Source organism: Mangifera indica, chromosome 5 (genome assembly GCF_011075055.1).
Source record: "Mangifera indica cultivar Alphonso chromosome 5, CATAS_Mindica_2.1, whole genome shotgun sequence".
Classification (NCBI taxonomy): domain Eukaryota; kingdom Viridiplantae; phylum Streptophyta; class Magnoliopsida; order Sapindales; family Anacardiaceae; genus Mangifera; species Mangifera indica.
This window is the reverse complement of record NC_058141.1, coordinates 17,856,091-17,881,167: the sequence shown is the minus strand read 5'-3', so window position 1 is coordinate 17,881,167 and position 25,077 is coordinate 17,856,091. Positions and strand designations below refer to the sequence as shown.

General features: G+C 34.8%; 6 protein-coding genes across 10 annotated transcripts; 3 read left to right on the top strand and 3 right to left on the bottom strand.

The window, feature by feature from the left end:
• Nucleotides 1–1,274: 1,274 nt before the first annotated feature.
• On the bottom strand, nucleotides 1,275–4,555 carry LOC123216767. 2 transcript variants are annotated; one of them, XM_044637329.1, is made up of 4 exons: nucleotides 4,450–4,555; nucleotides 3,374–3,591; nucleotides 2,105–2,272; nucleotides 1,275–1,729 (listed from the first exon to the last, which is right to left on the bottom strand). In XM_044637329.1, exons 1-4 carry the CDS (start codon nucleotides 4,490–4,492, stop codon nucleotides 1,523–1,525), a joined length of 636 nt encoding a protein of 211 aa, XP_044493264.1. In that variant the 5' UTR covers nucleotides 4,493–4,555; the 3' UTR covers nucleotides 1,275–1,522. The 2 variants fall into 2 exon arrangements, with proteins under 2 accessions (XP_044493264.1, XP_044493263.1); XM_044637328.1 differs by lacking the exon at nucleotides 4,450–4,555 and having other exon boundaries at nucleotides 3,374–4,051.
• LOC123216768 (peptidyl-prolyl cis-trans isomerase-like) lies at nucleotides 4,140–8,029 on the top strand. Its single transcript, XM_044637330.1, has 7 exons — nucleotides 4,140–4,336; nucleotides 5,369–5,584; nucleotides 6,143–6,284; nucleotides 6,383–6,471; nucleotides 6,585–6,639; nucleotides 6,738–6,823; nucleotides 7,614–8,029. The coding sequence occupies exons 1-7, from the start codon at nucleotides 4,283–4,285 to the stop codon at nucleotides 7,767–7,769; spliced, it is 798 nt and encodes a 265-aa protein (XP_044493265.1). The 5' UTR covers nucleotides 4,140–4,282; the 3' UTR covers nucleotides 7,770–8,029.
• On the bottom strand, nucleotides 7,997–9,952 carry LOC123216766 (uncharacterized protein C24B11.05-like). The gene is made up of 8 exons (XM_044637327.1): nucleotides 9,805–9,952; nucleotides 9,636–9,701; nucleotides 9,433–9,498; nucleotides 9,250–9,347; nucleotides 9,018–9,143; nucleotides 8,629–8,928; nucleotides 8,485–8,550; nucleotides 7,997–8,354 (listed from the first exon to the last, which is right to left on the bottom strand). Exons 1-8 carry the CDS (start codon nucleotides 9,857–9,859, stop codon nucleotides 8,202–8,204), a joined length of 930 nt encoding a protein of 309 aa, XP_044493262.1. The 5' UTR covers nucleotides 9,860–9,952; the 3' UTR covers nucleotides 7,997–8,201.
• A 1,608-nt stretch (nucleotides 9,953–11,560) lies between these two features.
• Nucleotides 11,561–16,440, top strand: LOC123216024 (protein ABC transporter 1, mitochondrial-like). Of its 2 annotated transcripts, XM_044636370.1 has the most exons (8): nucleotides 11,565–12,487; nucleotides 12,796–13,021; nucleotides 13,429–13,581; nucleotides 14,034–14,192; nucleotides 14,596–14,755; nucleotides 14,977–15,086; nucleotides 15,367–15,483; nucleotides 15,798–16,440. In XM_044636370.1, exons 1-8 carry the CDS (start codon nucleotides 11,955–11,957, stop codon nucleotides 16,191–16,193), a joined length of 1,854 nt encoding a protein of 617 aa, XP_044492305.1. In that variant the 5' UTR covers nucleotides 11,565–11,954; the 3' UTR covers nucleotides 16,194–16,440. The 2 variants fall into 2 exon arrangements, with proteins under 2 accessions (XP_044492306.1, XP_044492305.1); XM_044636371.1 differs by lacking the exon at nucleotides 14,034–14,192 and having other exon boundaries at nucleotides 11,561–12,487.
• Nucleotides 16,441–18,200: 1,760 nt separating this feature from the next.
• Nucleotides 18,201–22,468, top strand: LOC123216026 (pectin acetylesterase 3-like). Of its 3 annotated transcripts, XM_044636372.1 has the most exons (13): nucleotides 18,202–18,477; nucleotides 18,557–18,639; nucleotides 18,779–18,908; nucleotides 19,012–19,085; nucleotides 19,308–19,394; nucleotides 19,493–19,617; nucleotides 19,721–19,781; nucleotides 20,037–20,090; nucleotides 20,187–20,264; nucleotides 20,529–20,634; nucleotides 20,755–20,900; nucleotides 21,371–21,474; nucleotides 22,136–22,468. In XM_044636372.1, the coding sequence occupies exons 1-13, from the start codon at nucleotides 18,291–18,293 to the stop codon at nucleotides 22,257–22,259; spliced, it is 1,359 nt and encodes a 452-aa protein (XP_044492307.1). In that variant the 5' UTR covers nucleotides 18,202–18,290; the 3' UTR covers nucleotides 22,260–22,468. The 3 variants fall into 3 exon arrangements, 2 of the variants coding, with proteins under 2 accessions (XP_044492308.1, XP_044492307.1); XR_006502184.1 differs by lacking the exon at nucleotides 20,755–20,900 and having other exon boundaries at nucleotides 18,201–18,477; nucleotides 22,136–22,274; XM_044636373.1 differs by lacking the exons at nucleotides 20,755–20,900; nucleotides 22,136–22,468 and having other exon boundaries at nucleotides 18,201–18,477; nucleotides 21,371–21,783.
• A 424-nt stretch (nucleotides 22,469–22,892) lies between these two features.
• LOC123216027 lies at nucleotides 22,893–24,294 on the bottom strand. Its single transcript, XM_044636374.1, has 2 exons — nucleotides 23,349–24,294; nucleotides 22,893–23,204 (listed from the first exon to the last, which is right to left on the bottom strand). The coding sequence occupies exons 1-2, from the start codon at nucleotides 24,124–24,126 to the stop codon at nucleotides 23,119–23,121; spliced, it is 864 nt and encodes a 287-aa protein (XP_044492309.1). The 5' UTR covers nucleotides 24,127–24,294; the 3' UTR covers nucleotides 22,893–23,118.
• Between the last annotated feature and the right edge of the window lie 783 nt (nucleotides 24,295–25,077).

Genomic DNA, 25,077 nt, shown 5'->3' with positions numbered 1-25,077 from the left:
GCAACAGCTTGTAATTTTGATTGAATGACAGTACAAATGATGTATCCATAAATAGCCTAGACATGTTGTTGTAGGCAGAAGAATGATTCTCATATTGCATTTGGCTGCAGATGATTTTGTTTTGTATTTTGTAAGGCAGGCAATGGCAGGAGCAAGATGTTTAGGAAGTGGGCATCTCCAGCCAAAGTCTAAGCCCTCAATTTTATTAGTTTAAATATGGACCCCAAGTCCTTGTAAAACAAGCAGTCAATCAAGAAAGCCAATTATAACATTAAAAAATTCAGAAAAGTCTAATTTGATTCCCATAACCACTCTCTAATTAAATAAGAATCAAGTTTTGGCTGTAAGTAGAGGAATTGATTGTAATTAAATCAAAGTGGAGAATTTTTATTTTTCAAAAGAAAATAAAATAATAAGAGTTGTTTGTAAGGTGGATCGGTTCTGTTCTCCGAATCCACTCATGTATGTTGATGATTACTTGCCAAAAAGGTCATAGGTTTTGATGATGAATAATTCTTTGAAGATTTTGGTGGTGGGGGGTTTTGGGTTTTGCTTTATATCCAACTGCTCCCTACTCCTGAAAAGTTTCATGGAAAGCTGATAATCATCAAATCAAAAACCCATATGAACCATTTCTTCACCGAGAAACAACCATACAAGTCTCATTCCCAAGCCTTTTTTACGCCTTCATGTGGGTTTGTAGCCTTAATAATTTTACTGCTATTCCTCTGTGTAAAATGCAATTTAAGAAGAATACATGATTTATTTAAATAACATATTATTTATATATCTAATTATATGCACAAAATTGTGTGTGTGTATAAAAGTGAAGGCAGATTCGGATAAGCCACTCCATTTTTCAAACAGCTGAAAGATGCCAAATTTGTCAATGCAACCGGGACTACAAGAAAACGTAGAAAAATTGCCAACCTGTTGTACGAATAAATAGGATGCAAATGGGTCAAACTTGTTGCACCCACCTCAAAAGTTGGATACGTTTTATTTGTCAATTTCGACTTGTAAATTCTTCCCCACAATTGTTCCGATAAAATGCCAGAATAATTCTCTGCCTACTGGTCCATTGTTCCCCTTAATTTTCTTTTCTTGGGCTAAATAGGCCAACACCACGACACCTTAGATTGCGGTATCCATGAAATTGGTCTCCGCGACACCACTTTTTTATATAAAGTTGTACTGTTGTAGACTTGTAATCCTGAAGTTACTTTGAATCTTTAATGATTTCCCAGAATGTTATTTCATTTTTCACCCGCAACTTAATTGAAATCATGTTCTTTACCTCACTAGAATATATGCCAGTCCAAAATTACAAAAAGCATCATTGCAAGTTTTGTTTGAAAAACTAAGAAAAATAAAAAGGCCTCACCAGAATCCTGTCCTTCTCCTTATTTTTCTAACTATTGAATCCAATATTATACCCGAGGCTGAGCTTTGAGAAGCAATCAAACTATTGTTTCTATTATAAAACACGGGTTGTCGGTATCAGGGCAACAAGCCAATAAGTTTAATGAGCTTGCAGATCCTCGTTAATCACTCTCTGTGCTGCTTCTCGAATGCATGCAAGATTACTTTTTATCTCATTGCAGAGTCTGCCTTCGACTAAGCGAACAGGCAACCAGAGTTTTGGCTTTACATCAACTAAATAAGAGAGAGTAGTCTGAAATTCTTGACCGGATAAGGAATTACTCTCTTTGCTTTTTCCTCTACTGCACTGCACGACTCATCAGATTTTTAAACGATTAGTTGCTTAAATTAAAAGACAGTAAATTTCATTCAAATATAAGTAGTGTAAGCTCTATCAAGAATGAAATTTCCTGTGTACATATTACATAGTTATTACATTGGGTGACTATCATACAAAGTAGCAAGTAAAATGTGTAACGTTTTATCTACCAGCCCAACCATGATTTTAACACTTGATTCACACTTAAATAATGGTTCTTGCGATTGGAACCATCTATGCCCTTTACAAAACAGTAATTGTGATTGTTCCAGCCCACAGATTATATTAATAAAAGTCATGTTCTGCAAAATTCAAGTTTAAATAGAAACAGTTTTGGACAACCTGTAGAAAAACATATCCTACCTGCTCAAGAGACCACTTTCCTTCAAAAAATTGAAAGTCACCTTCAATCATCTTAAATTCAATGTCACGTTTTTTCCCAGAGGGAAGATTCTGAAGATGCTTCTCATAGCAATCCAAAACACCTTTGGCATTGAATTTCAGCCCAAATGGCAAATTTTGCTGTCCAATCTGTTGAAAGAATGTACTATCAGGAAAAAACTCCAAGATAAAGGACAAAAATATTATTTAGACAGGTTCTCAGTCACAAACTAATGCTTACTATGATGCACATAAGACATATTAGATGCCAATTACGAGTGCAAGCATTTACATCCACAAACACAAGGGAGCAGTTTGTGCACAGATATACACAGCCCCACAATTAGAGATGGAGATGAAGTCATGTCTACATTAGATGGACCAAAAACAACAATTGGACATTCAAGAATTATGTTCTTGAAAAAGTTGTTTTTTATTCATATGTTTGATTCATAAGTTTGCATATTCCTAGTACTAAAAGTACTACAATTACACACGCATGTTTCTCTGGGAAAACTGACTCTATCTCCCTAGGCAATGAACAATCCCAGTCTCAAAACATTAGAAGTAATACTCTGATGCTATCCTGTTAAAAAAAAGGTTTCCCAAATAATTTCTTGATCGATGTAGCCCCTTTCTAACAATTATTAAGGATACATGTTAAGCATAGCAGTAGGATTTCTGGAAAAGGAGAAACATTGATGGCATTCCTCTGTCTAGAGGCTTTCTTGACTTCCTAATGAAATTGATTATAAATTTGGGTCGGTGGAGGTTGTGTTCCTTCCCACTGGTAAAAAAGATTTCTCGAATCGGATTTTTTGGCCAATTAATGTATTCTCCTATATCTAACCTGTTTGAATTTGTTAACAAAATCTAACTCAGTGAAAAAACAAAGAATATGCTAAGAAACTTATTATGTCCTTTGCACAAACAAAGATGCATATGAACTCCACTGTCAATAAGAAAAAGAGTAAAAGGCCTACAGCAACAGTAAAACAAACTTTAAATTAAACTGAACTCCACTTTAACTCATGCAAAATAACTTCAACCAACTCCCAACCGCCACAACAATTAGAAATTGCATAAATTGCTCAATCGATCATTGCAATCATAATTCAAAAATAAACCATTCATCCACCAGATTGAAAATAAACACTGAGAAATCAAATAGTGAGAAATGATACTACAAATGAACAATATGAGATGAGAACAGAAAATTGGATAAGAAATAAATAAGAAGAGAAAAGAAACCTGAAAAATACGAGCGAAGTTGTCCCTTTTTTCAACCAATTCACTGACAGCAAGACCAGGAATGAAATCAACCAATTTCTCGTAATCTGTCAATATATTCCACACAGTGTCGAGACTTGCAGCAATTTCAATTTTTGACCGAATTCGCCGAGAATTTCTCCCAAGCTTCTTTATCTCGATATATACACCATCCCCAGATAGCGATTCTGAGCCCTCATCTACCAAAACATAACCACCATCATCATCATCATCGGTATCTAATAAACTGCAATCATTGTTAGAACAATTACTGGGTTTATGTTTGGGTTTGACTTGGCCGAGAAAACGATCTGAATAAACAGAGGCCTTGAAATTCGAAGAAGAGAGGAATATTTTTGTACGAAAATTTGAAGTTGCAGTAGCGTGGAAGAAGAGAGGATAAGAAGAGAAATGCAGTGAGAGTTGATCGGCGCGCATATTTTGTCCACCGCTGTCGCATTTCGTTGCTAAATTTCGAAACAGGCTTTAGATGTTTCAGCCATCAAGGAAATGTCATGGACATCTGGCCTTCCACGTGTCAGTTGTATCTACTACTTTATGCAGACACCTCAGATCAGACTAACGCGAACACGTTTAAATTTAAAGAATTAACTAGGCCCGAAATACATACAAATGGGCCGGGAGAATAAGCTTGACGTTTGGGATGAAACCGGGCCGGTCTCGGGAAGCACACGGACAGAAGAGACGAGGCTCTAGGGGCCGGCCTAAACTGAGAGTGGAACGGCGGATATTTTGGAGATCTCGTCGGAGAGCACAACGCCAATCTAATTTAATATATAAAGCACAGAGCCCCCCTTTTGTTTAACTATTTAGTTTTTATCCAAACCCAAAACGTCCCAGGTCACTCATATCTAAAAACAAAACTCTGTTATGGCTTCCACATTCGCTATGCAAATGCTGCACAACCCTGCCCTCATTTTACAGGTTAGTTCTCCATCCTCACACCCTTCACGCTACATGGATTATTCTAAAATGAAGTATTGGAAACCCAAAATAGATAGAAAGGAATAAGAATACATATATAGATAGATAGATACCTGGGGCCACAGTAATGCTAGCTCCTTCAAAACTCATGGACATGTTTACGAGCACACAGTAGATGGAAATCTCTCTCTGTGTTTTGTTAATACCAGTTGATTATTATTGGCTTGTTTATATAGACATTAGATGAGTTTTTTGGGTCCAGCCAATGTTGACTTGAGATGACAGATAATAGTTAGATTGCATTTTTCGACGTATCTAATGCAAGCCAATCTTGTACATCCATTTCTTTAAATAATTGAATCTAGGTGCCCCAGGATTAAATTAGTGAGTATATTTGTACTGTTATTAGGATTAAGATTATTTAATTGCTATCCTACGTGGTAGATACATTTCTTTTTTCTGTATTTGGTGTTTTGGATCCGTGTTACAGGCTTCAATTATTGAACTTCCAATAAATTGCATTAATCCGTTGCTATCTGTTAACTGTTATTTGCAAGCGTGATTTACAAATCTGAGCGTAGTCTCTGAGGGCCAACATATTTGTTTGTTGTAATTGGCATGGTATTAAATTTATTCTGTAAAAAGTTCATATAATTCATGACTTTCCAAGCAAGAAAAATTGATATTGAAAAACTTAATTATTGTCTTATTTTTCAGATGCTATCAAAATATATAATAAGTAGGAAGTCAAAAATGAGATAAGGTTCATGCTTCTAGTATATCCCAGTTGTGAGTGATATTGACACAAGAATTTTGTTGTTGGTAACAATTATTATTGCTTTAGGACAGATCTTGCCAATGGGTATTGTAATCCCTGGTCAAACAATGTTCAAAGCGGAAGTAAATGATGATACTTGGATCTTCTACGTGAGGCTGCTTGCATAACAACATATTGTATTCAGATTTACTGTACTAATGCTAGATTTATGTTTGGGAGCACTCTTTAATTTGTGCAATGGTTTCAACCTGCAGGGTATTTATAAACAAGATGTATCAAATGTGAGAATGCCACATATGATGTGCACCATTTCAAATTCACAGTCATGCTACTCCTCAGCTACTTTGAGTTCGTCAGGAAGGGAATTGACATCAAGATTGCTCTATGCTTCAAGCTTTCCTGTAGTGCACCTTTCTAGAGCTCCTTCAGTTAACTGCCGGAGAATGATGTGTGTCAATGCAATGGCAAAAGTTAGTAATTCAAACAATCTGATTACTTTTGCAATTCAGTCCTGAATATCTTGAAAGCCTTTCTAAAGCAATTGAAGAGAGTTTGAACAGAAAAATTCTAAGATCGTTTTAGAATTCTGCAATAAATAAAAAAGAACTGATAAACAAAAAATCTTTTTGTCAGTGACTTCTTGGGCTGGGCAGTATGTCTCAATCTAATGTTACCATATATAGGGAACTGTCATTTCTCTGGTGTTTCAGCTTTCTCACAAGACAAATTTTAATAGGCTTGATTACAGAACAGGAATTGGGAGGTTCGTTCTATTTGCTACTGTTGCATTTACTGAATCATAATGCTTAATGAATATTTTCAATGATACTGATCATTGCTTTATCACTTCTCTTAAGAAATTAATCTGAATGTTTCATAGAATAAGCACATGATACCTTGAAATATCTTGGCAATGTTCCCTTTTCTTTTTAGAATTATGTAAATATAATGGTGTTGGATTCCTATAGTCTGATTTAATTTTGAATATGTACTTAGGCTTAAATTACTTACATGATTACATGATTTAGGATCTAGAGCTGCAAGCGAAAGTGACAACCAAGTGCTTCTTTGATGTAGACATTGGAGGTGAACCTGCTGGTAGAATTGTAATGGGCCTTTTTGGAGATGTTGTTCCAAAAACTGTTGAGAACTTTCGTGCTTTGTGCACAGGTAAGGTTTGCTCACACTATTTATCCCATCTTTGGAGTAATTTTATACATGTTTGCATGGCTCTGCATTTAGAAGATCTATTCAAAATCTTCATGCAGGGGAAAAAGGATACGGTTACAAAGGATGTTCCTTCCACCGAATTATCAAAAATTTCATGATTCAGGGAGGAGACTTCACCAAAGGAGATGTAAGCTTTTGTCCTATGTACCTTCCTCTCTCCCTTTTTGTGGGCCCCTTAAGAGATATGGACGTTACCAAGTAGCACTTACCAGAAATTTTGCTATTTTTCTCTGGCTTCAGGGAACTGGTGGAATGAGTATCTATGGTTCCACTTTTGAAGATGAAAGCTTTGCCTGTAAGTGTGTAGGGATCCTCAGTATTGTGCTACAGTCATTTTTCACTCCCTTCGCTTAAACCATCCTCACTTTAATATATTAATGTCACTATTTGCAGTGAAGCATATTGGATCAGGAGTGTTGAGTATGGCGAATGCAGGTCCTAATACTAATGGGAGCCAATTTTTCATATGCACTGTGAAGGTGGGAGAGCAGCGATTACCTTGTTTGTATTTCATTACATCTCTAATTTTGCTATTTCTACCTTGATGCCATGTTGGTTATCATTACTAAACCATGCTATCAGAAATCTTGGTTCTCTAGTGATCATTGAAAAATATAAATCCGTCCCTTGAAAGATATGTTGTGATTCTTTTTTTTTTTGCTATTCTTAATTAATTGAGAAAGATTACTTAATTATAGTATTCATAATAAGTGTACAGGCACACTTTAATCTTTCTACAACATTATTGTGCTAAGTGGCTATGATGATGGTATTTTACACAACATAAAGGTAGTAAAAGAGAAAGGAACATGGGTCAGAGCTCTAATCTTTCTACATCTTCCCAAATATATCTGTTTGGTTGCTGAGGAGCTGGAAAAGTCCATTTCCTTTATTTTTTGCATTTAAATAACCTAGCAAAGAGTTCTAAGTTAAAGGGTCAAAATGAAATGGTATACTTTTTAATGTTCTGTAATTTAGGAGGGTCTGTTAATAGCCATCTTTTAGTCTTCCTTCCGTGCAAATGAATGGGCAGACACGTACTTCATTTTATGTTCATAATAGCACAACCTGAATCTGCTCCGGAAAATTTTCGCTAGTCTTGCGGTTACTGTTATGTTTCTGTTTTAATTTTTGCTGAAGTAGTTAGCATAGTATTGGTGCCATAAGATTCATATTCATGGTGTAATTCGATTAGTCTAAGGAAACTTGGTTAACTTTTTGCTGAAGTTTTTGGTATATAATATAATGTTGTAAATTTCCATTTTGCAGACACCATGGTTGGACAACCGGCATGTTGTTTTTGGAGAAGTTATTGATGGAATGGATGTTGTTCGCAAACTTGAATTACAAGAGACAAGCAGGTCAGATTACCCTCAGAAGCCATGCAGAATTGTCAACTGTGGCGAGCTACCTATAGATGGTTGATCTGCCTGCGTTACCAGCCTACATCCCATGAATAAAATTTGTACTGTTAAGACTCAAAATCATTAACACTTTTTTCTTTCGTTGGGCATGGATTTGTATCGCATTATGCATCTTAAGCATGGCCCAATTTTGTTAAAGGTATCTCTATCTCCTACAATACTTTTGTGGCATATGGTACATGTGGATGTATTATCATGAGACAAATTCTGATTGCTTTACATCTCGAATTAACAGAAACTATAACACAGCAATTTCAAGCCTTTTTTTTTTTTAAAATTTTATTATTGGCCTTTGCCCCATTATTTTGGGTTGCGTACATAGTGCATATTTGATACAAAGCCACCTGATAATAATATTGGGTTTTCTGGAGTGACAGATTAGAGACTTACAGCGGGATTAACGTAAACGCTGACTTGAAATATCAGCCACCATCTAGGCACGGACTGCAGTTTCGACTGAAGAGGGCCGGATAACCTGCTTAAGTTGCTTTCCTTCAGCTTCCCATATTTCTGGAATTGCTTCTCTGATGTTGTGGATGCTGCTCAAGGCATGGTCTGCTCCATCCACCAATGCTGAGCTCCCAACCTGCATAAGCGTTCTTTCATGTGACTCATTCAACCATCAGAGTAATTAATGAGCAAATTTAAAATGACGTATATATGCTAATACAAGTAGCTTATTGATGCTATGTTACAGAACAAAATCTGAGCCTTACAATAACAGTGTGAAGGCCTGCTGCTTTTCCACTTGCAATGTTCCGAGCACTGTCATCAAAGAAAATCTGCAAGTGCGAAGATAAAATTATTTTTCTTTTGATGATTTTCCTAATGTTTATGAGTTGAGGGTAAATAATATTTACTGTTTTCTTTGGGTCAACATTGGCAATCCGAATTGCAGCTTCAATAGATTCCAGCGAGGGTTTACAGAGGATTCTTGGCTTGTAGCTTATACTGTTATCCTCCATATCCTGTGTGTCAAGACTTGGGTCTTGTTCATCTCCAGCAAGAAGTGCATCACCATTTAATTCATCCATGTTTTCAGGGGGTTCAGTAGGGGGACGGTTCAAAGTTTCAAAGCATATAATGCCTTCAAAACAATCTTCCAATCCCAGCCTACTAAGAACTTGAACTGCATGAGCCTGATCAGCGTTGGTGAAAATCTGAAACATACCAATACATATTTCAGAATTGCCCTTATTTGACGAAATTATGTTTCCATCTAACTGAAGAAAGCATAAGCTAGACATACAATTTTACGCTGTGGCATGGAAAGCAGCAGGTTCCTCAGCATAGGATCGGGCTTCAGTTTCTCATATGGTAATTTTCCATGAACGTAAGCATGAAACTCATCGTTGTCAAATTCATAGCCAAGAGCCTGAAAGCCAATAACAAGACTAAATTCCCATACCCACAGAGAACTTTTGCAGAATATGCTTTAAAAGGGACAAAACAACAAGAACATAGCAGAAATTCTCTATCACCTTTAGACCGGCCATTGTTGTTCCATATTCCCGGTACAATTCCAAGCACATCCTCGGTACATCTCTTTCATCCATATTCAAGTGCTTCAACATGAACTCTATAACAAAAAATAAATGGTAACTGTATAAGCTACATAGTCACAGAACCGCCATTATCTCATCAAGTTCTTGTTTATATTATACCTTCTATGTTCTTGCGGCAAGCCAAGTTAAGACCTGAGCTCGACGGGTATAAAGTGTCATCCAGATCTGCAGAAAGTGTTAAACCTCACAAATTATTACCCGTCTTGCTATATCATTGCCTTCTCAAACTAACGATAAAAGAGAAAAAAAAAACTATGAAATGTTCTCATTCTAGTGATCTTAATCATAATATTGTTGCGTACCAAAGAGCAAGCAGTCATAATTGGCTGTGGCAGTCCTCTCCAGAGCATCCATCTTCAAGACTAAACCTGTGTATAAGATTCCACAACGACCACAGAAAGAAAGGTTATATTATAAAACTAATGAATCCACTCATCAACACGCAGTGAAATGAAAGAAGCAAAGAAAGACCTCTATGGCATATATGTACATGGGAGATTATAAGAGAAAAACTTAGAGCTTCCATTTTATAGGCAAAACTGTGTTGTTTCTTCAATTATTAAGCATGGCATATTCATCAGATTTCAAACATGCACTGATGCTTGATGAAAGCAAGGAAGCCCGTCTATTTCAACCACAATACTATTATAAAATAATCTCAAAATCACTGCTAAAAAATAGTAAAAAAATATAGTGCGACAACCTTCACAAGTATGACTGTAGCTGCACTGATGAACAACCAATGGTTGCTCTGAGAGCCAATTTATATAAATTGAGCGACCCGTCCACTTCAGAAATGTGAGAAATGGTATCAAAATCTTCTGATGTGGTGAGCATATATGGTGGTTCCCTTTATTATAATTCTGACTTGACTGTCACTCGTCCTGCTTTCTGTTACCCATCATTTTCTCTGAATGTAAGAGCACTTGGAAATTTTGTCATCCCATTGATTTACAAGTGTAACTATTTGATTTTAACTTTAAAAAAGGGAATGTGTCATATGAGACTTTTCGTTACCAATTCATATGGTCAATTTAGAGTTCTCATTAAATAAGTTTTAGTGATAGGGTAAGATCCATTAATAAATCATATTATTCACTCTGTGATATAAATAAAATATAAATAAGTAGATAATTTTTAATACGATTCAGTTTGATACTCATAGACATATGCTCACAATATATTATTAATTATCATAGATATAATAACTTAATTTTAAACAACGGTTTTAAAGAGAATAACTAGATTTTAATGATCATTGAACGATTTCAACTTCTGAGAAAAGTATTTTCGAAGATAATAAATCATTATTTAGATTGATAGAATGCTCCTTTGATAGTAAACTCATAAGAGAAATACATCAATTTAAAAGTCAAACAACTATATTTTGTTATCAAACAACTATCTTCACTTTTAGAACATATTTCCTATATAAAAAACTTATGGTATAAATTCGAATCGTTTTATTATTTGTTATGGATATACTAAGATATATTTGAAGAATGATTTAATTTTGGACAAGGGTCTCAAAGAGAACAACTATTTGTATAAATGTATTCTTTGTTTATTTGAGGATAATTTTTATCTGTATTACCTTTACATACAAATTCGGATAAGTTTCACCAAATGAGAGTATTCTACATGACCCAGTGCTCGTCCACCTCTCATCTTTTTGTTGATGTCATTTCAGAATTAACAGGAATGATGCTTTGTTTTGTTTTCAAACGATGTCAAAAACTTGGAATCGATGCCAAGCGGGAAATGGCTAAGATTTTGGATGGTGGGTTTGGAGTATGAGGATTATTCTTACGTATCAAAGGTTCATGGAACAACACCACATCGCCCATTACTGGTATAAATTGATATCAGAATATAACACTCAGTGTGCAACACTGCAAATTGCTTGCTTGTTTCAGATTCTGCTAAATTAAAATCTTTGTTTGCAGACAATGCGCCGACGCACTGATGAAGATGCCGATATTATTCTCTTTCTCGTAAGTCTTTACATAACTTTTTGCAGATACTTGTTGAAGTGGTCCAATATTGAAGATCAGAAACTAAGCTTTGCTTATTTTAGCATAATACCCTTTATACATCCATCTGTTCTTGCTTGAAATTTAAGCTTTCAACAGTGGAGATTATGAAACATCTGATTTGGAAAAACAAATGCAATTAGCACTTTGAAGATTCTCCAATTCCATAATCGAGATAAATGAAGCTAAATATTCCCAAGTAAAAAAGTGGAAATCATTGCTGTTTACTTGATCTAAGGCTTACAGAAGTGTGCTATAATCAAACAGACTTTCCCTCAAGAAGCCCAATTATGTTATTGGGTTTATGAATTGGTCTGTTTGGCAATCAGGTTGGACTAGTCCTACTACTTGGATGGGACTAGTTCCACGGCCTCCTGGTGTCTTCCCTCTCTGTTCATAGTTCATACAGACGACTTCCCATTCAACCATTCAACCATTCAAATTTCTGTTAATTTTTTCTTTTTTGGTAATTTTTCTATATTTCATGTATTTAACGCTTGCAAGAATCCGAAGATTCAATTTAATATAGAAAACAACAGAGGAAGCAAATTTCAAAATTCTATTGCAGACCATATACTCGCGCCATAAATGAGTTGGCTTAACCACCTGAGCAGGCTCGCCAACGGCGTCTCTTTAGTGGTCAAAGAAATCGCCAATCGTTCACAGGCAATCGAGAGTGCAAGAGCCGGAGATTTTGAAACCCTAATTACTTCATCACTTAAAAAAGCCATAGTTACAGCCACCGATATTTCGGGTCTGACGAAAGGAACGGTTCGCGAGGTCTCCAACCCTAAGACCAAAGAATCCGTAGTTTTTTTTAATAATGATACTGACGTGTCCGATACGACGCCGGCGCAACAACTACGAAGTGATGAAAATGAATGTGGGGTTGATGAAAATGTATCATCTACTGGCGGTCTTTCTTCTGATTCGGTGAAATCGGAATCTGAAGTTGTTGAGTATCCTGTAGAGAATGAAGGTTCTGTTATAGAATGTAATTCGAATAATATAGGTCCTAAGACCAATGCTGATGTTGGGGTAGCAGTTCAGGTGGCGCCAGAGAAGAGGCGAAGGCCGAGAGAAAGGAAAGTTCCATCCACGCCTTTTTCTAGATTAATTGGGTAAGTTTTCCTTCTGGTTTCTAATGGTTGATGTTTTTAAAATGTTGCAGTTATTGTCATTGTTTTAATTAACTCATTTCACGAGTATTTTATGTTAGTGAATGGAATATGGTAGAAATCAATTTTAGTTTCTGGGAAATGGCTATGGTATCAGTTTGATTTCCAAGTTTGAGGAGAATTGGTTTTGAAAGGGCATTTTGAATATATATGGCAATTGGGAAAATCATGATCCATGCTGTTGTATATTCTTATTTGTAAATAAAAACTTTAGATTTTATCCCTAATTAGCATTATAAAAACTTCTAAAGGTTTGCTGGTCTAGGAGCTGGTCTAGCATGGGGAACAATTCAGGAATCAACCAAGAGGATTGTCTATGGTTCACCAGGCTCACAAGACAAGCAATCTGTGCTTTCACCATTTTTATCCGATAAAAATGCAGAACGTTTAGCTCTGGCTCTATGTAGAATGCGTGGAGCAGCACTCAAAGTAGGGCAGATGTTGAGCATACAAGATGAATCTCTCGTTCCTGCTCCGGTAGGGTATATATATTTTTAGTTTATCTGCATAAATTATCATGGAGTTACATATTATTGTAAAAGAATCTTACTGGCTATGACAAGTTAGGGTTCTTTAGTACTTCTTTAAATTATAAAGTTTAAATATAAATTATCAGCACTTAAGAGTTGAAGAATTTCAAAATCATGCATTTCACTAGCTTTATGCTCACTATAAACTATGTAGTTGAAATCTTAGGATGCAGTTTAAGCATATCAACAACAGCTTCATGCTCTGATATGAATATATAATTTTGGTTTTGTGATTTGTGAGCTTAATTTGTTTTTGTCCTATTTGTAATATACCACTCTGCAATTTCTATTTTATCTACTTCACTAAACATTTTTGTATTACCATTTTTCTGACATCTTTCATTGTTTCTATAGATCTTAGCTGCTCTGGATATTGTTCGTCAAGGTGCTGATGTAATGCCAAAGTGGCAGCTGAACCAAGTTTTGGATTCCGAATTAGGTCCTGATTGGCAGTCCAAGTTGACTAGTTTTGATTATGAACCAATGGCTGCTGCAAGCATAGGCCAGGTGATGCAGCATGTCTGTGTTTTCATTGAGCTGTGTGATTATCTTCCAGGGTTTAAAGAGTCCAAAAACATAGAAGGCTAATTCATACCTCTATGCTAACTGGTCTGAATAACATCCTTGTCTGTCATTTTTACTTTGTCAGTTTATGTGCAACATGAAAATCTTAAGACCAAGTTTTCTGGTTTTCCTACCTTGTAAGTGCTTGGATATATTCATAAGTTAGATGGTTATTTCGCTAGCAATGATTTTATATCATCAGAGTAAATAATTTGATGAAACTCCAGAATTTTAAGGCCTTTACTTCTGCATCTTCTTTCAACTTTATGTAGTCTCATGTGTGGTTTTTTACCCTTTCGGAGATGGTCTAATTTTAGACATCCTTTTTTTTTTTTTTTTCAATATCTGAAACACTATTCCTTAGCTTGGCCTCACAGTAGTGGAATCAATTTTAGGTTCACCGAGCTGTCACGAAGGATGGTATGCAGGTTGCAATGAAAATTCAATACCCTGGTGTGGCAGATAGCATTGAAAGTGACATTCAGAATGTAAAAATATTGTTAGACTATACAAATCTAATTCCAAAGGGACTTTATCTTGATAGTGCCATGAAGGTACGTTACTAGAAGCATGTGTATGGTGTGCTGCATGCGTTGTAAGATGTTAATGTTTTGTCATATGTGAATTGGTTAGGTAGGATTTTTATATGCTTGATTAACTTCTATACTCCACAAATCTTGATAAGATTGTTGATTTGCTCACAAAGCTGTGCCTCTTGTCTGTTCCCGCACTTAAACTCATTTATGACTTATTTGCTTCTTGTACAGATATATATATATTGCATGGATGGATGTATGGATGCATGCATGCATGTATATATGTATCCTGTTCCACAAACAAGATGCATACTCATTTATTGGAAGTTACATGATTAAATTCATGGATGGTGTTTACTCAATTTCTAGAATATGATTAATATATTATTGAAATGTTCAAATTTCTTGCTATCGTTCATAGGTGGCTAAAGAAGAATTATCTCGTGAATGTGACTATGAGCTGGAGGCAGCTAATCAGAAACGGTTCTGCAATATGCTTTCCAATTCGAAAGGGTTTTATGTTCCCACTGTTGTGGAGGATATATCAAGCAAAAGAGTTTTAACAACAGAACTTGTTTCTGGTAGTGATACTATCATTTATATTGCTCTTTTGCTTGAATTATGAGGCAGTTTTGTCTGATTCTAAAGAAATATTATCTTGATCTTTCCTATTGCAGAATCTATACAACAGTTTCTTGCTTATTATTGTTGTTGTTATTTTGATCAGTGATCCATTGAGAGCATATCAATTGGGAACTTATAATGGATTGAGGTTGATAAATGTGATATTTAATGTTTAAAGGTATTCCAATTGATAAGGTGGCACAACTAAACCAGGAAACTCGTAATTATGTCGGGAGAAAGTTGCTGAAACTCACTTTAATGGAGCTGTTTGTCCACCGCTTCATGCAGGCATGCTTTCTTCTCCTCCCACCCTCTTTTTCTTTGAACTTTAGCAGAGAATTACTTATTATCTATATGTGCTACCTTATTTCTGATATAAAATTAGATAAACTTTGGCACATAATAATCAGATCAGATAATAATAAAATTATTGAGGTGTGTCAGTACTTAAAGTTGATGTCATGATTACTTCACCTGTTTTCCAGCTCTTTTTCTTCAATAAGAGTTAATACCATTTCTGAGATTCCATTTCGATTTTCCTTATTTCTGTTTGCTTGTACTGATGCAGACTGATCCTAATTGGAGTAATTTCTTATACAATGAGGCTACAAAAACGATCAATCTCATTGACTTTGGTGCTGCTCGAGAATATCCTGAAAGCTTTGTTGATAACTATCTAAGAATGGTAAATTCTCTTTCCTCAAACTGGACCAAATGTTGTGCCGAGCTCAAGTAAGATACGCTATAGTATAATTATTTGTATTGGCCGACAATCTAGGTTCATGATGGATCTGTCCAGCCACAAGGCCCCTGCTACCGATTGGTCCTGCAGGAACATGGCAACAGACACAGAGATAGTTTGAAATATAACATTTTATTGGTGGATTTAAGCTTTGGTCTCTAAATTGACTCTAGATGGCTGGAATTTGAGTTTGTAGTTTTAAATATCTCCGATTTGGAGCTAAACTCACTAGTGCTTCCGCATGTAATTTTGATTAGGTTCTGGCCTGCGCAAATGGCAACAGAGATTCTGTGATTGAGATGTCAAGGAGACTTGGGTTCCTAACAGGAATGGAAAATGAGATTATGTTGGAGGCTCATGTGCAGGCAGGTTTTGTGGTGGGATTGCCGTTCTCAAAGTCTGGTGGGTATGACTTCCGGTCCTCCAATATTATCCAAAGCATGTCAAACCTTGGGTCAACAATGCTGAGACACAGACTCACACCACCCCCTGACGAGGCATACAGTCTTCATCGGAAGCTTTCAGGTGCTTTCTTAGCTTGCATTAAGCTGGGGGCTGTTGTTCCGTGTAGGGAACTTCTACTCCAAGTGTATGATGATTATCATTTCGGAGGAAATAGTGGTGAGAAATTGTCAAGCGGCTCATTGTCATAGGTATTTCTTTCAAAAATTTTACTGATTATGTTAGGTAATGATGATTTGGGATCAATGTTCCATCCTACCCCGCTTTTTTATGAAATTACTTCATTACCCCGTAATTTCAGTGGGCTGGCTGTTTGTTGTTAAGCAATTGAGTCATCAATTATTTTTATTTATTAGTCATATTTTTGTTTCTTTGTAAAGGACTAGAGATAGAGAATATATAATAATATTTTTCAGAAAATTCAACAATTTTTGTATTTTATTGAGTTGTGTATTTCATATACCAAAAAAAACTATGTATAAAATAATAGCTATATTTATTAATAATTAGTATTTATTTATATATTAATTAATTATAAACAATTTTACTCTACCTATGATTCCATCCAGGGTATGAGCTGCAGACGATTACAATTATTAAAAGTGAAAGCAACCGTGAATTTAGGGAAGACTTTTGTCAGCGAGTGGGAGGACTATATTTTATCGAGCCTTGAGCCGAATGGAAGTTATTGTTATTCTGTATCGGCCAAATGATTATTCTTATTCAAAGATTGATTATTATTTCTCAAGGTGTCAGGTTTTAATTTAAAAAAAAAAATTTATTCACTCGGTTAAATTCTTTATTTTTTAAGATAAAATTATTATTTTTTCATAATATTATAAATAAATAAAAAAATTATTTTATTTTTTATAAATTTTAAAAAATAATAATTTTATTTCAAATTAAGATTTAAAAAATATTTTTTTAAAATTTATTTTTTAATCTTTAGTATTCTTTCTTTTTTATTATTATTATTTTTTAATCAATGATTTAAATTAAAAAATAAAGACAAGATATTTTTCTAATTTAAATCCTCAGTTAAAAGAGAGAGAAATATGTTTAAAAAGTGAAATCACTGAAAATAGTATTGGAGAAGTAGCCGAAGATTTAATAGTAAACTCTAAGAGATAAAATATTTTTTAAACCTTAGTTTAAAAAAATTATTTTTTTAAGGGTTTAGGGGGAAAAAAAAATTATTAAATTAATAGATTTGATTAATTTTAATTATATATAAATAAGTAAAAAATTTTATTAAAATTAAAAGATAAAAATGTGAGAATAAGGCCTTATGCCCTTCTGTATAATTAAGGGGTCATAAGTTTTAATTTGTGTCGCGGCGGCGGTGGTGGTGCTGCAATTACTAAAAGTTCTTATTTATTGGGTTTGAACTTATCCACGTGACGTTGTGATTAAAATTGGTAAAATCTGGCACAAAAATTTAATGGACTAAATTTAATAAAACAGAAAAGAGAAACATCAGCCCTTCCCTGCACAAAAATAAAAGTTAGCGTATGATCTATAATATTATATTATTTTCCACCCAATTTGTTTTAAAAATAATATTTTTTTCACTCAAACAATTAAAAGTATTTTTATATGTTTCTAAAATATATAAATATTATAAGATTAATTCACTCATATTATTAAAATATAAATAAATAACTTTTTTCTTATGATTTTAAAAAAATCATTTAGACCCTATATTTTTAAATAATAAATCAAAATAATATAATAATTTTGACTAGTTTTAACCTTATAATTCCATTAATTATAGTTGAAATAATAATTAAAATTTTATTATTTTAATGAGTTTTTAAATTTTATAGTTATTGATTATTTTAAAATTAATATAAATTAAAGATAAAATTATATTTAATAAAATTTTGAAGATAAATAAAACATTATCTGGCTTTGTAAACCTTATTAAAGGTATTTAAAATTTAAAAATTTCACTGAAGGAACTCAAAGGTGGAAATAATAATTTGGAAAAAAATGGGGGTTAAAATGAGAGTTCAAGAAAAAGTAGAGCTTGATTAGGACCTGGCTGACTGGCGCTATAAAGTTAAAAATACAATGAAATCCGAAATAAGACGACAACGGTCTCCCTTCATGACAATACTTAATTTTTTTTACGGTTGTTAGAAACAGCCCACATACTCAAAACAGCGAAAGCAAGTTGTCATTATTATTTCATTGCAAAAAAATAAAATAAAATAGCCAGAAAGAAATAAATGAGAACGAGACCATAATTTATAAAAGTCTTCAGTAGTTGTTCAACTAGTGACAAAATGGAGCGCCCTTGGTTTGCCTTCATTATCTTGTGTTCGTGGTTTGTTTTGAGTCGATCTGTGCATTCGGAAGATGGAGTCGGTGTGCTTTCTTACTTAGACAGCGATGCTGTGGTATCTGGTTCTCCTTCCAATCCTCTCATGGTCCCCCTCACTCTTATTCAAGGAGCTGATTCTAAAGGAGCTGGTATATTTTACTTCTCGATTTATAGTTAATCCTTGATGTGATGATTTGAGTACTTACTTTGTGTTTTATAACGAGGCAGTGTGTTTGGACGGGACGCTGCCTGGTTACCATTTGCATCTGGGGTCTGGATCAGGTGCGAACAGCTGGCTCATTCACTTGGAGGTTTGTGAGTGACATGCCATTTCATTATATCTTTTGTGTTCAATTTGGTAAAGTTAATGGCAGTAATCTGTTTTAATTGTAATTATTTTCATTGAATAATAATCTTTTTCATTTGTGTGGTTTGTTTTGAATCTTACAGGGAGGTGGGTGGTGTCATACCATTAGAGATTGTGTCTTCCGTAAAACTACACGTCGCGGTTCGTCAAAATTGATGGAGAAACAATTACCATTTACGGGAATATTGAGCAACAAAGCTGAAGAAAATCCTGGTTTCTCTTCTCTTAATCCACATGCTTTTACTTACCATATTGATATTCACCTCTCATCATTTTATGGATAGTAATGTTTTGGATGGCCTTGTTATGTTTGCAGATTTCTTCAACTGGAACAGAGTTAGATTACGTTACTGTGACGGGGCATCCTTCAGTGGGGATAGTCAAAATGAGGTTGGTCCAAATGCATTAACATTCTCAGACCATAGAAAAAATTCCATTAATATTCAAGTCAGGTCAAATTAGTGGTTAGATTATGGGTGATAGCTTTGAATTTTGTATATGTTGTAATTTGAGTGTGAAATTATTCAAGTGTCATGATAGTGACTATGGTAAGTTTTTGTGTTCCCGTGTTGCTCACAGATTATTGATTATTCTTATTTGATCTCCTTTTAGGCTGCACAACTTTATTTTCGAGGACAGCGTATCTGGTTAGCTGCTATGGAAGATTTAATGGCCAACGGAATGCAAAATGCTGGACAGGTTTTGCATTTAAAATGTCCTTTTCTTTCCATCTTTCTTCTATTTAATTTTTATGAAGCTTTGAATTTATTTATTTTTTAATGTATAAATCTTCTCAGGCTCTTCTTTCTGGATGCTCTGCTGGGGGTCTAGCATCAATAATTCATTGTGATGAGTTTCGGGACTTATTTCCCAAAACAACTAAAGTGAAATGCCTAAGTGATGCTGGAATGTTCCTTGATGCGTAATTGTCTATAATCATTATTCTCTTAATTATAATATCCTTTGAGATTTTTATGTTTTAATCTGCAAGCACATCCCACTTATAATCTTCATTTATTCTGCAGAGTTGATGTATCTGGTGGACGCACCCTAAGAAATTTGTATGCTGGCGTGGTGAGCTTACAGGTACCATAGAAAATTTTTATTTTCCATGACAGAAACTCAGTTTTTAAATATGACATGAAGTTCTATATTGATCCTTGGGAGAACAAACTTTTTGTTGGTCTGCTCATGTGCTTTTATCACAGGTTTGATCATAGAATTAATATTAGGCGGTGTGTTATAATGATGATGTTTGAACATAGAAGTCATTAGGGTGTTCTAGCATTTGAAAATCCATCCTTTGCTTTATATTTATTAGCATTTTTTCTGGAATATTAGGAAGTGCAAAAGAATCTGCCTATTACTTGTACCAGTCAGCTGGATCCAACTTCTGTAAGCATCTCTCTTTCTTGATTGACATTAACCAATGTTCTAGATTTCAAACAGTGAGAATATGTAAACAATGAAATATGTTTACTCTCTCTGTAGTGCTTCTTCCCTCAAAATTTGGTTGGAAACGTCAAGACCCCTTTATTTCTTCTCAATGCAGCATATGATGTATGGCAGGTAATTCCTAATTCACATTTAGGGGACTTGGCATCTTTCCTTTTTGCTTGGAAATATCAAACCTACAGCCTACTCAGAATCAATTAGTAGACTTAGGACATAGCTTACGTAAGATCTATGGGTAACCAGAGAAATGCTTGTGCCTGCCCTTTGCATGTAGACTAGTTTAATTATCACAGACTCACATGTAACAAGTATTTCTAAACCATATGACCTCTTAAATGCTGAATCTTAAATTGATTCACATATATTTATTTTCATCAGGTCCGCGCTAGTTTAGCTCCATCATCAGCTGATCCTCATGGTAATTGGAAAGAATGCAAATTCAATTTTGCACATTGTAATTCTTCACAGATCCTGTTTCTCCAAGGTTGCTCTTCTAATTTATTTCTGTGATGCATTAATTTCAGTTTTCAGATAATAACTAAATTTAAACATGGTCATGTGTTAATTTCTATATTTTATTTTCTTCTTCCCTTGTATGAACCAGACTTTAGGGATCAAATGCTCAATGTTGTAAAGACTTTCTCAAAGTCAAACCAAAATGGGGTATTCTTAAATTCCTGTTTTGCTCATTGCCAGTCTGAGACGCAGGATACATGGTTTGCTGATGATTCTCCTAATATTGGGAACAAGGTTTGCCAGTTTCATGTTATTTCAGAAGAGCAATATCATAGAATGATACCTTGGATATTTATGAATCTATTTGTAGTTTTGTGACATGGATCTTTTTATAATTAATCCTTCTTAAGTATTCTGTGATTATGGCTGGAAGTACCTTTAAGTCCATTACATTTTGACTCTAGTGGGCTGTTTTGATAGAAGAAGTGGGGGTGGATGAGCGTATAATTTATAATATATCACCTGTGACTAAGAATAAATTTATGCAAGGAAAAGAATTAGAAGGATTTTTATGTATTTACATTTAAAGTAGGATAATTAGGAATGAGATTGCTGGACCATGTTAAAATTATCTTCTAGTATAAATTCATTAGAGAATGAATGATGATCCACTGAAAGGAATAATTGAAGTGGGAAATTAATTACATAAGTGTTGTGTCATGAAAATTCATCATATAATGTTTTAATTTTTTTTCCAAATGCAGAGGATTGCAGAATCTGTTGGAGACTGGTATTTTGATCGAGTTGCTACTAAGGCTATTGACTGTCCGTTCCCCTGTGACAACAGCTGCCACAATCTAGTGTCTAAGTGAGTGAGTGAGAAATTATTCACTGGCCCAAGTCATTTAATTATAGACTTTGTATCATTCATTAACTCGATGATAAGGCTGCTACTTGCTGAGGTGAAGAATGCAAAGCAGTAGCTAGAATCATTCTTTCTGTATGTTCTTTGCAAATTATAAGTCTATTCTTTCTTGATTGGACTTTGAAGTGCCTCAGGCTTACCTTCTTGTTAATTCTATTTCTTTTCCTCCAAAATTATCTACAGAACATTAAATATCTTGCAGAGCTTCTGCAATGTATAATTTCCTTCATAAAGAGAGCCAGTTTCTTTTCATTTATTCCTCTTTTACATTAGACGTGTACTTGTCTTTTGTGAAATCATTCTATAGTATAATTCTAAGTTAGAGAAATGAAAAACCATGTTTGTAGCCATCTGAGTGCATTATACATGACAGGAGAGAGCTGCTTAATAATTTCTTGTCACTCTCTGTGTATAAAGAGAGATTATCTATCTAATTACGGCATAGTTACATGATTTTGTCTGAAATAATATTAGATTTCAATTAGAATACTGAAGTTTAAATTTTGTGTAGTCTCTAGTTTTCTGCACACCAGCTGCACCTCACTGAATTCCTCTTCCTCATTATCTCAAACTGTTTGACTGAAACTAATATCTTCCTCTGCAGTGATGATGTTGTATCAACCATAACAATATCCCAGTCCACAAGGCTAAATATTGCCTTCCTAACTCTGCTTAGTGCCTCTTTGATGTCCTTGACATATTCAAATACACAATGGGGTTTTCATTGACGAATGATTATTATCAAGTCTCCATTAATACAGACATGTTTTCTCTTCTTCACTTATTTTTGTTTGTCTCTACATCTGCCTATACAGTTGGTAGTCTTAAAATGTCTTAATATGAACTAGAGCTGTATTGCCACAATGTGAGCATCAAGAGAAGTGTTTTTGAGGTTGTTATCCAGTTGGGATTTATTCATTCATAGTGATTAGTATGCTCAAATTTCCAGTTATAGAATTTATTTTTTGGGGAGCACAGTTATGTATGTAGATTTACTGTGAATACTTTATGATTCCAATTTGTTGCATTTAGGCTTTTGGACTGAGAATACACATTTGGGATTTCCACATTTATGTGTTGAGATACTCCTCAACTTCTGAATGATTCCTGTCCAATAATGAATAGATTTTTTACATAAAAAATTAATTCTGACTTGTCAGTTCTGTCCTTGAGAGATTGATTGAGGTAGTAGGTAATGATATTAATTGCTTTCAGAATCGATGCAATGAATTTTATATTATATGGGCCTTGACTCTTCAACTTGAGCTCCATAAACGCCACATAACTCAATCCCTGTAATAAACGAATACACCATTTTCAAAATCATACATCTAACCAAACCGTATATTCCAGGTCCATCATCAATTCAAGGCTCCAATTGGGATCATGTAATATTTACAAGCGAAGAGATTTACAGAGCAATAGTATGGTTGTAGTGAGCAATTAGAAAACTGGAAACCCCTCAAAATAAAAAGCTAATCTTCGAAGCAAGAAAAAACGAAGAGAAAAACCTTCAAAAACAACACTCTTCGTCTTCGTCCAACAAACAGAGGAAGTTAGGAGCCGGTAATTAGTAGATATACATAGTCAAGTGGTGTGTCGAGTTGCCGATACAAGCGCCACTGCCTGTGCCCACACCTTCAGCCGAGCCTTCACATCTCGCGGATCATCACCTGAATTAATCACAATTTCAGATCATATATAGAACCTCAGAATATAATCTTTCGACAATAAAACTAGATTTATGACAATGCCATCCTCACTTTGTTTCTTTTTATCATTAAAGTGTGCCTGGAAAAAGAGAGTGAAAAACTAACCAGGGCTAGAGATACGCCACTGGGCGATGGGAGAATCGCCGCCACTGCTGGTATCATGCGTTGATCCAGACAATGAAACACGACTAGTCATTTCCAACATTCTTTCATGTTCCAACTCAAACCCCAGATCTCTACAAGCTTTCATTTCCTCCATATCCATACACAGCGACCTTCTCCCTCCCTTTGGCCTTGTTATTATTACCAATCCACCCCCACAACTTCCTCCTCCTTCACTTTCCCCGCTCAAACTATTATTACCAAAATGATTCATAACGTTCTCCTCTTCATCTTTCTTATTAAACTTACTATCCACCCATCTTTCTCTTATGATCTTCCTCCTCCTCAAGTTTCTCCTTGTCTTTTGCTTTAACATACCCTTTTGTACTTCATTTTCACTCGCATAATCTTTTACTCGAATCGATTTTTGACCGACTGAACAACGACTTCTCCGGCTAGCCGGTGTTGCTGGCAGCGAGTAACACTGTGGTTCTTTTTCTGAATCAGATGACAGCCCACCCAACTCTTTAAATTCTTCATCATCAGAGAACTCTTCATCAGCATCGCCATCAAAGCTTTCTATAGATAATCTCAGCATAGACATCCTCATGCGTTCGTCGTTATAATCTTCGTCTTCGTTTGTGTACATGGAGCTTGTACACATGGACAGCCTAGACAAGCTGTGGGACACTTGATGTTGGTGATAAAATCCATCGTCAGTATCATCATAATCATCTTCTTGCGTAGAAGAAACAAAAATCGTACTTTCATCAGATGCCATGGCGACAAACCGGGAGCAATCAGCAGAAGAAGAGTGAACAGTGAATAATAAATAGAAGAAAGTAAGAGAGGAATGTAAAAGGGTCGAGACTGGGCAGCGCTTGAGCTTTTGTAAATCAGTCGTTACTGAAAAATTTCTCAATAACGTCAATGTAAAGTGGTAAACTCAGACACTGAATCGGCAGCTCCTTTATAATAAATTTGGAGAATTTTCATCCCCAATTTGCCCTTATTATCTCTCACCTTGTCCCCGTGCCATCTGTTTGTGCTTCCAGATGCCTGTCAGCGTTGAGATTGATTCAATTATAATGGGTATAATAGTAATTGAGTTGAACTGAAATGATGTGACACATTGATTGCAGTGTGTATCATAGCAATAATTAAATGATCCACACGGCACCGTTGGGACAATCAACGTAGAGGATCAGGTAGTGACACGTAACATCAAGTGGAGTGGAGCCATATCAATTCGTTAAGGGGTCAACACTGCAACTCTTGTCTTGACTCTCAAGTAGTACAGGCTCCACAACACTACACGATTTCCTAGACTCTCATTTTACTTACTCATTGGCCTTCGGCCCGGCCCCCATTTTCCCGGTTTTTCATACACCCACATCCCAACAAAAATTATTAATTTTACTATGGGAAAACAACAATTCCCACCCAAGGTTTACTAAAATATTTATTTGATTTTTCTGAATGTTAATATATATTTTTTCTAAGTTATAATTATCATTTTTAAAATTATTTATAGACCTATCGAATTTTTTAAAAATTTTTAAAGAATCATAAAGCTTTTTTTTGAATTTTTGGAATTCTTGAAAATTTTCATTAAAGTTTTTAATGTTTTTAAATATTATAGATTACTCTTTAAGTATTTGTTATTTTGAAAAATAGCCCTTATTGAGTGATACTTGAAAATCTTATTTTTTTTAATTTAAACGATGAGAAG

Coding starts and splice junctions, on each gene's coding strand:
- LOC123216768 (XM_044637330.1), top strand. CDS start 4,283: ATGGCTTCCACATTCGCTATGCAAATGCTGCACAACCCTGCCCTCATT. Junction 5,585..6,142: donor GTGTCAATGCAATGGCAAAA/GTTAGTAATTCA, acceptor TACATGATTTAG/GATCTAGAGCTGCAAGCGAA. Junction 6,285..6,382: donor CTTTCGTGCTTTGTGCACAG/GTAAGGTTTGCT, acceptor ATCTTCATGCAG/GGGAAAAAGGATACGGTTAC.
- LOC123216026 (XM_044636372.1), top strand. CDS start 18,291: ATGGAGCGCCCTTGGTTTGCCTTCATTATCTTGTGTTCGTGGTTTGTT. Junction 19,086..19,307: donor GTGGGGATAGTCAAAATGAG/GTTGGTCCAAAT, acceptor ATCTCCTTTTAG/GCTGCACAACTTTATTTTCG. Junction 21,475..22,135: donor TGCCACAATCTAGTGTCTAA/GTGAGTGAGTGA, acceptor CTTCCTCTGCAG/TGATGATGTTGTATCAACCA.
- LOC123216767 (XM_044637328.1), bottom strand. CDS start 3,829: ATGCGCGCCGATCAACTCTCACTGCATTTCTCTTCTTATCCTCTCTTC. Junction 2,273..3,373: donor ACTTCGCTCGTATTTTTCAG/GTTTCTTTTCTC, acceptor TTCTTTCAACAG/ATTGGACAGCAAAATTTGCC. Junction 1,730..2,104: donor GAAAGTGGTCTCTTGAGCAG/GTAGGATATGTT, acceptor TGAGTCGTGCAG/TGCAGTAGAGGAAAAAGCAA.
- LOC123216027 (XM_044636374.1), bottom strand. CDS start 24,126: ATGGCATCTGATGAAAGTACGATTTTTGTTTCTTCTACGCAAGAAGAT. Junction 23,205..23,348: donor GTGGCGTATCTCTAGCCCTG/GTTAGTTTTTCA, acceptor TGATTAATTCAG/GTGATGATCCGCGAGATGTG.
- LOC123216766 (XM_044637327.1), bottom strand. CDS start 9,859: ATGGAAGCTCTAAGTTTTTCTCTTATAATCTCCCATGTACATATATGC. Junction 9,144..9,249: donor CAACAATGGCCGGTCTAAAG/GTGATAGAGAAT, acceptor ATTGGCTTTCAG/GCTCTTGGCTATGAATTTGA. Junction 8,929..9,017: donor CCATGCCACAGCGTAAAATT/GTATGTCTAGCT, acceptor GGTATGTTTCAG/ATTTTCACCAACGCTGATCA.
- LOC123216024 (XM_044636370.1), top strand. CDS start 11,955: ATGAGTTGGCTTAACCACCTGAGCAGGCTCGCCAACGGCGTCTCTTTA. Junction 13,022..13,428: donor AATCTCTCGTTCCTGCTCCG/GTAGGGTATATA, acceptor TTGTTTCTATAG/ATCTTAGCTGCTCTGGATAT. Junction 13,582..14,033: donor CTGCTGCAAGCATAGGCCAG/GTGATGCAGCAT, acceptor AATCAATTTTAG/GTTCACCGAGCTGTCACGAA.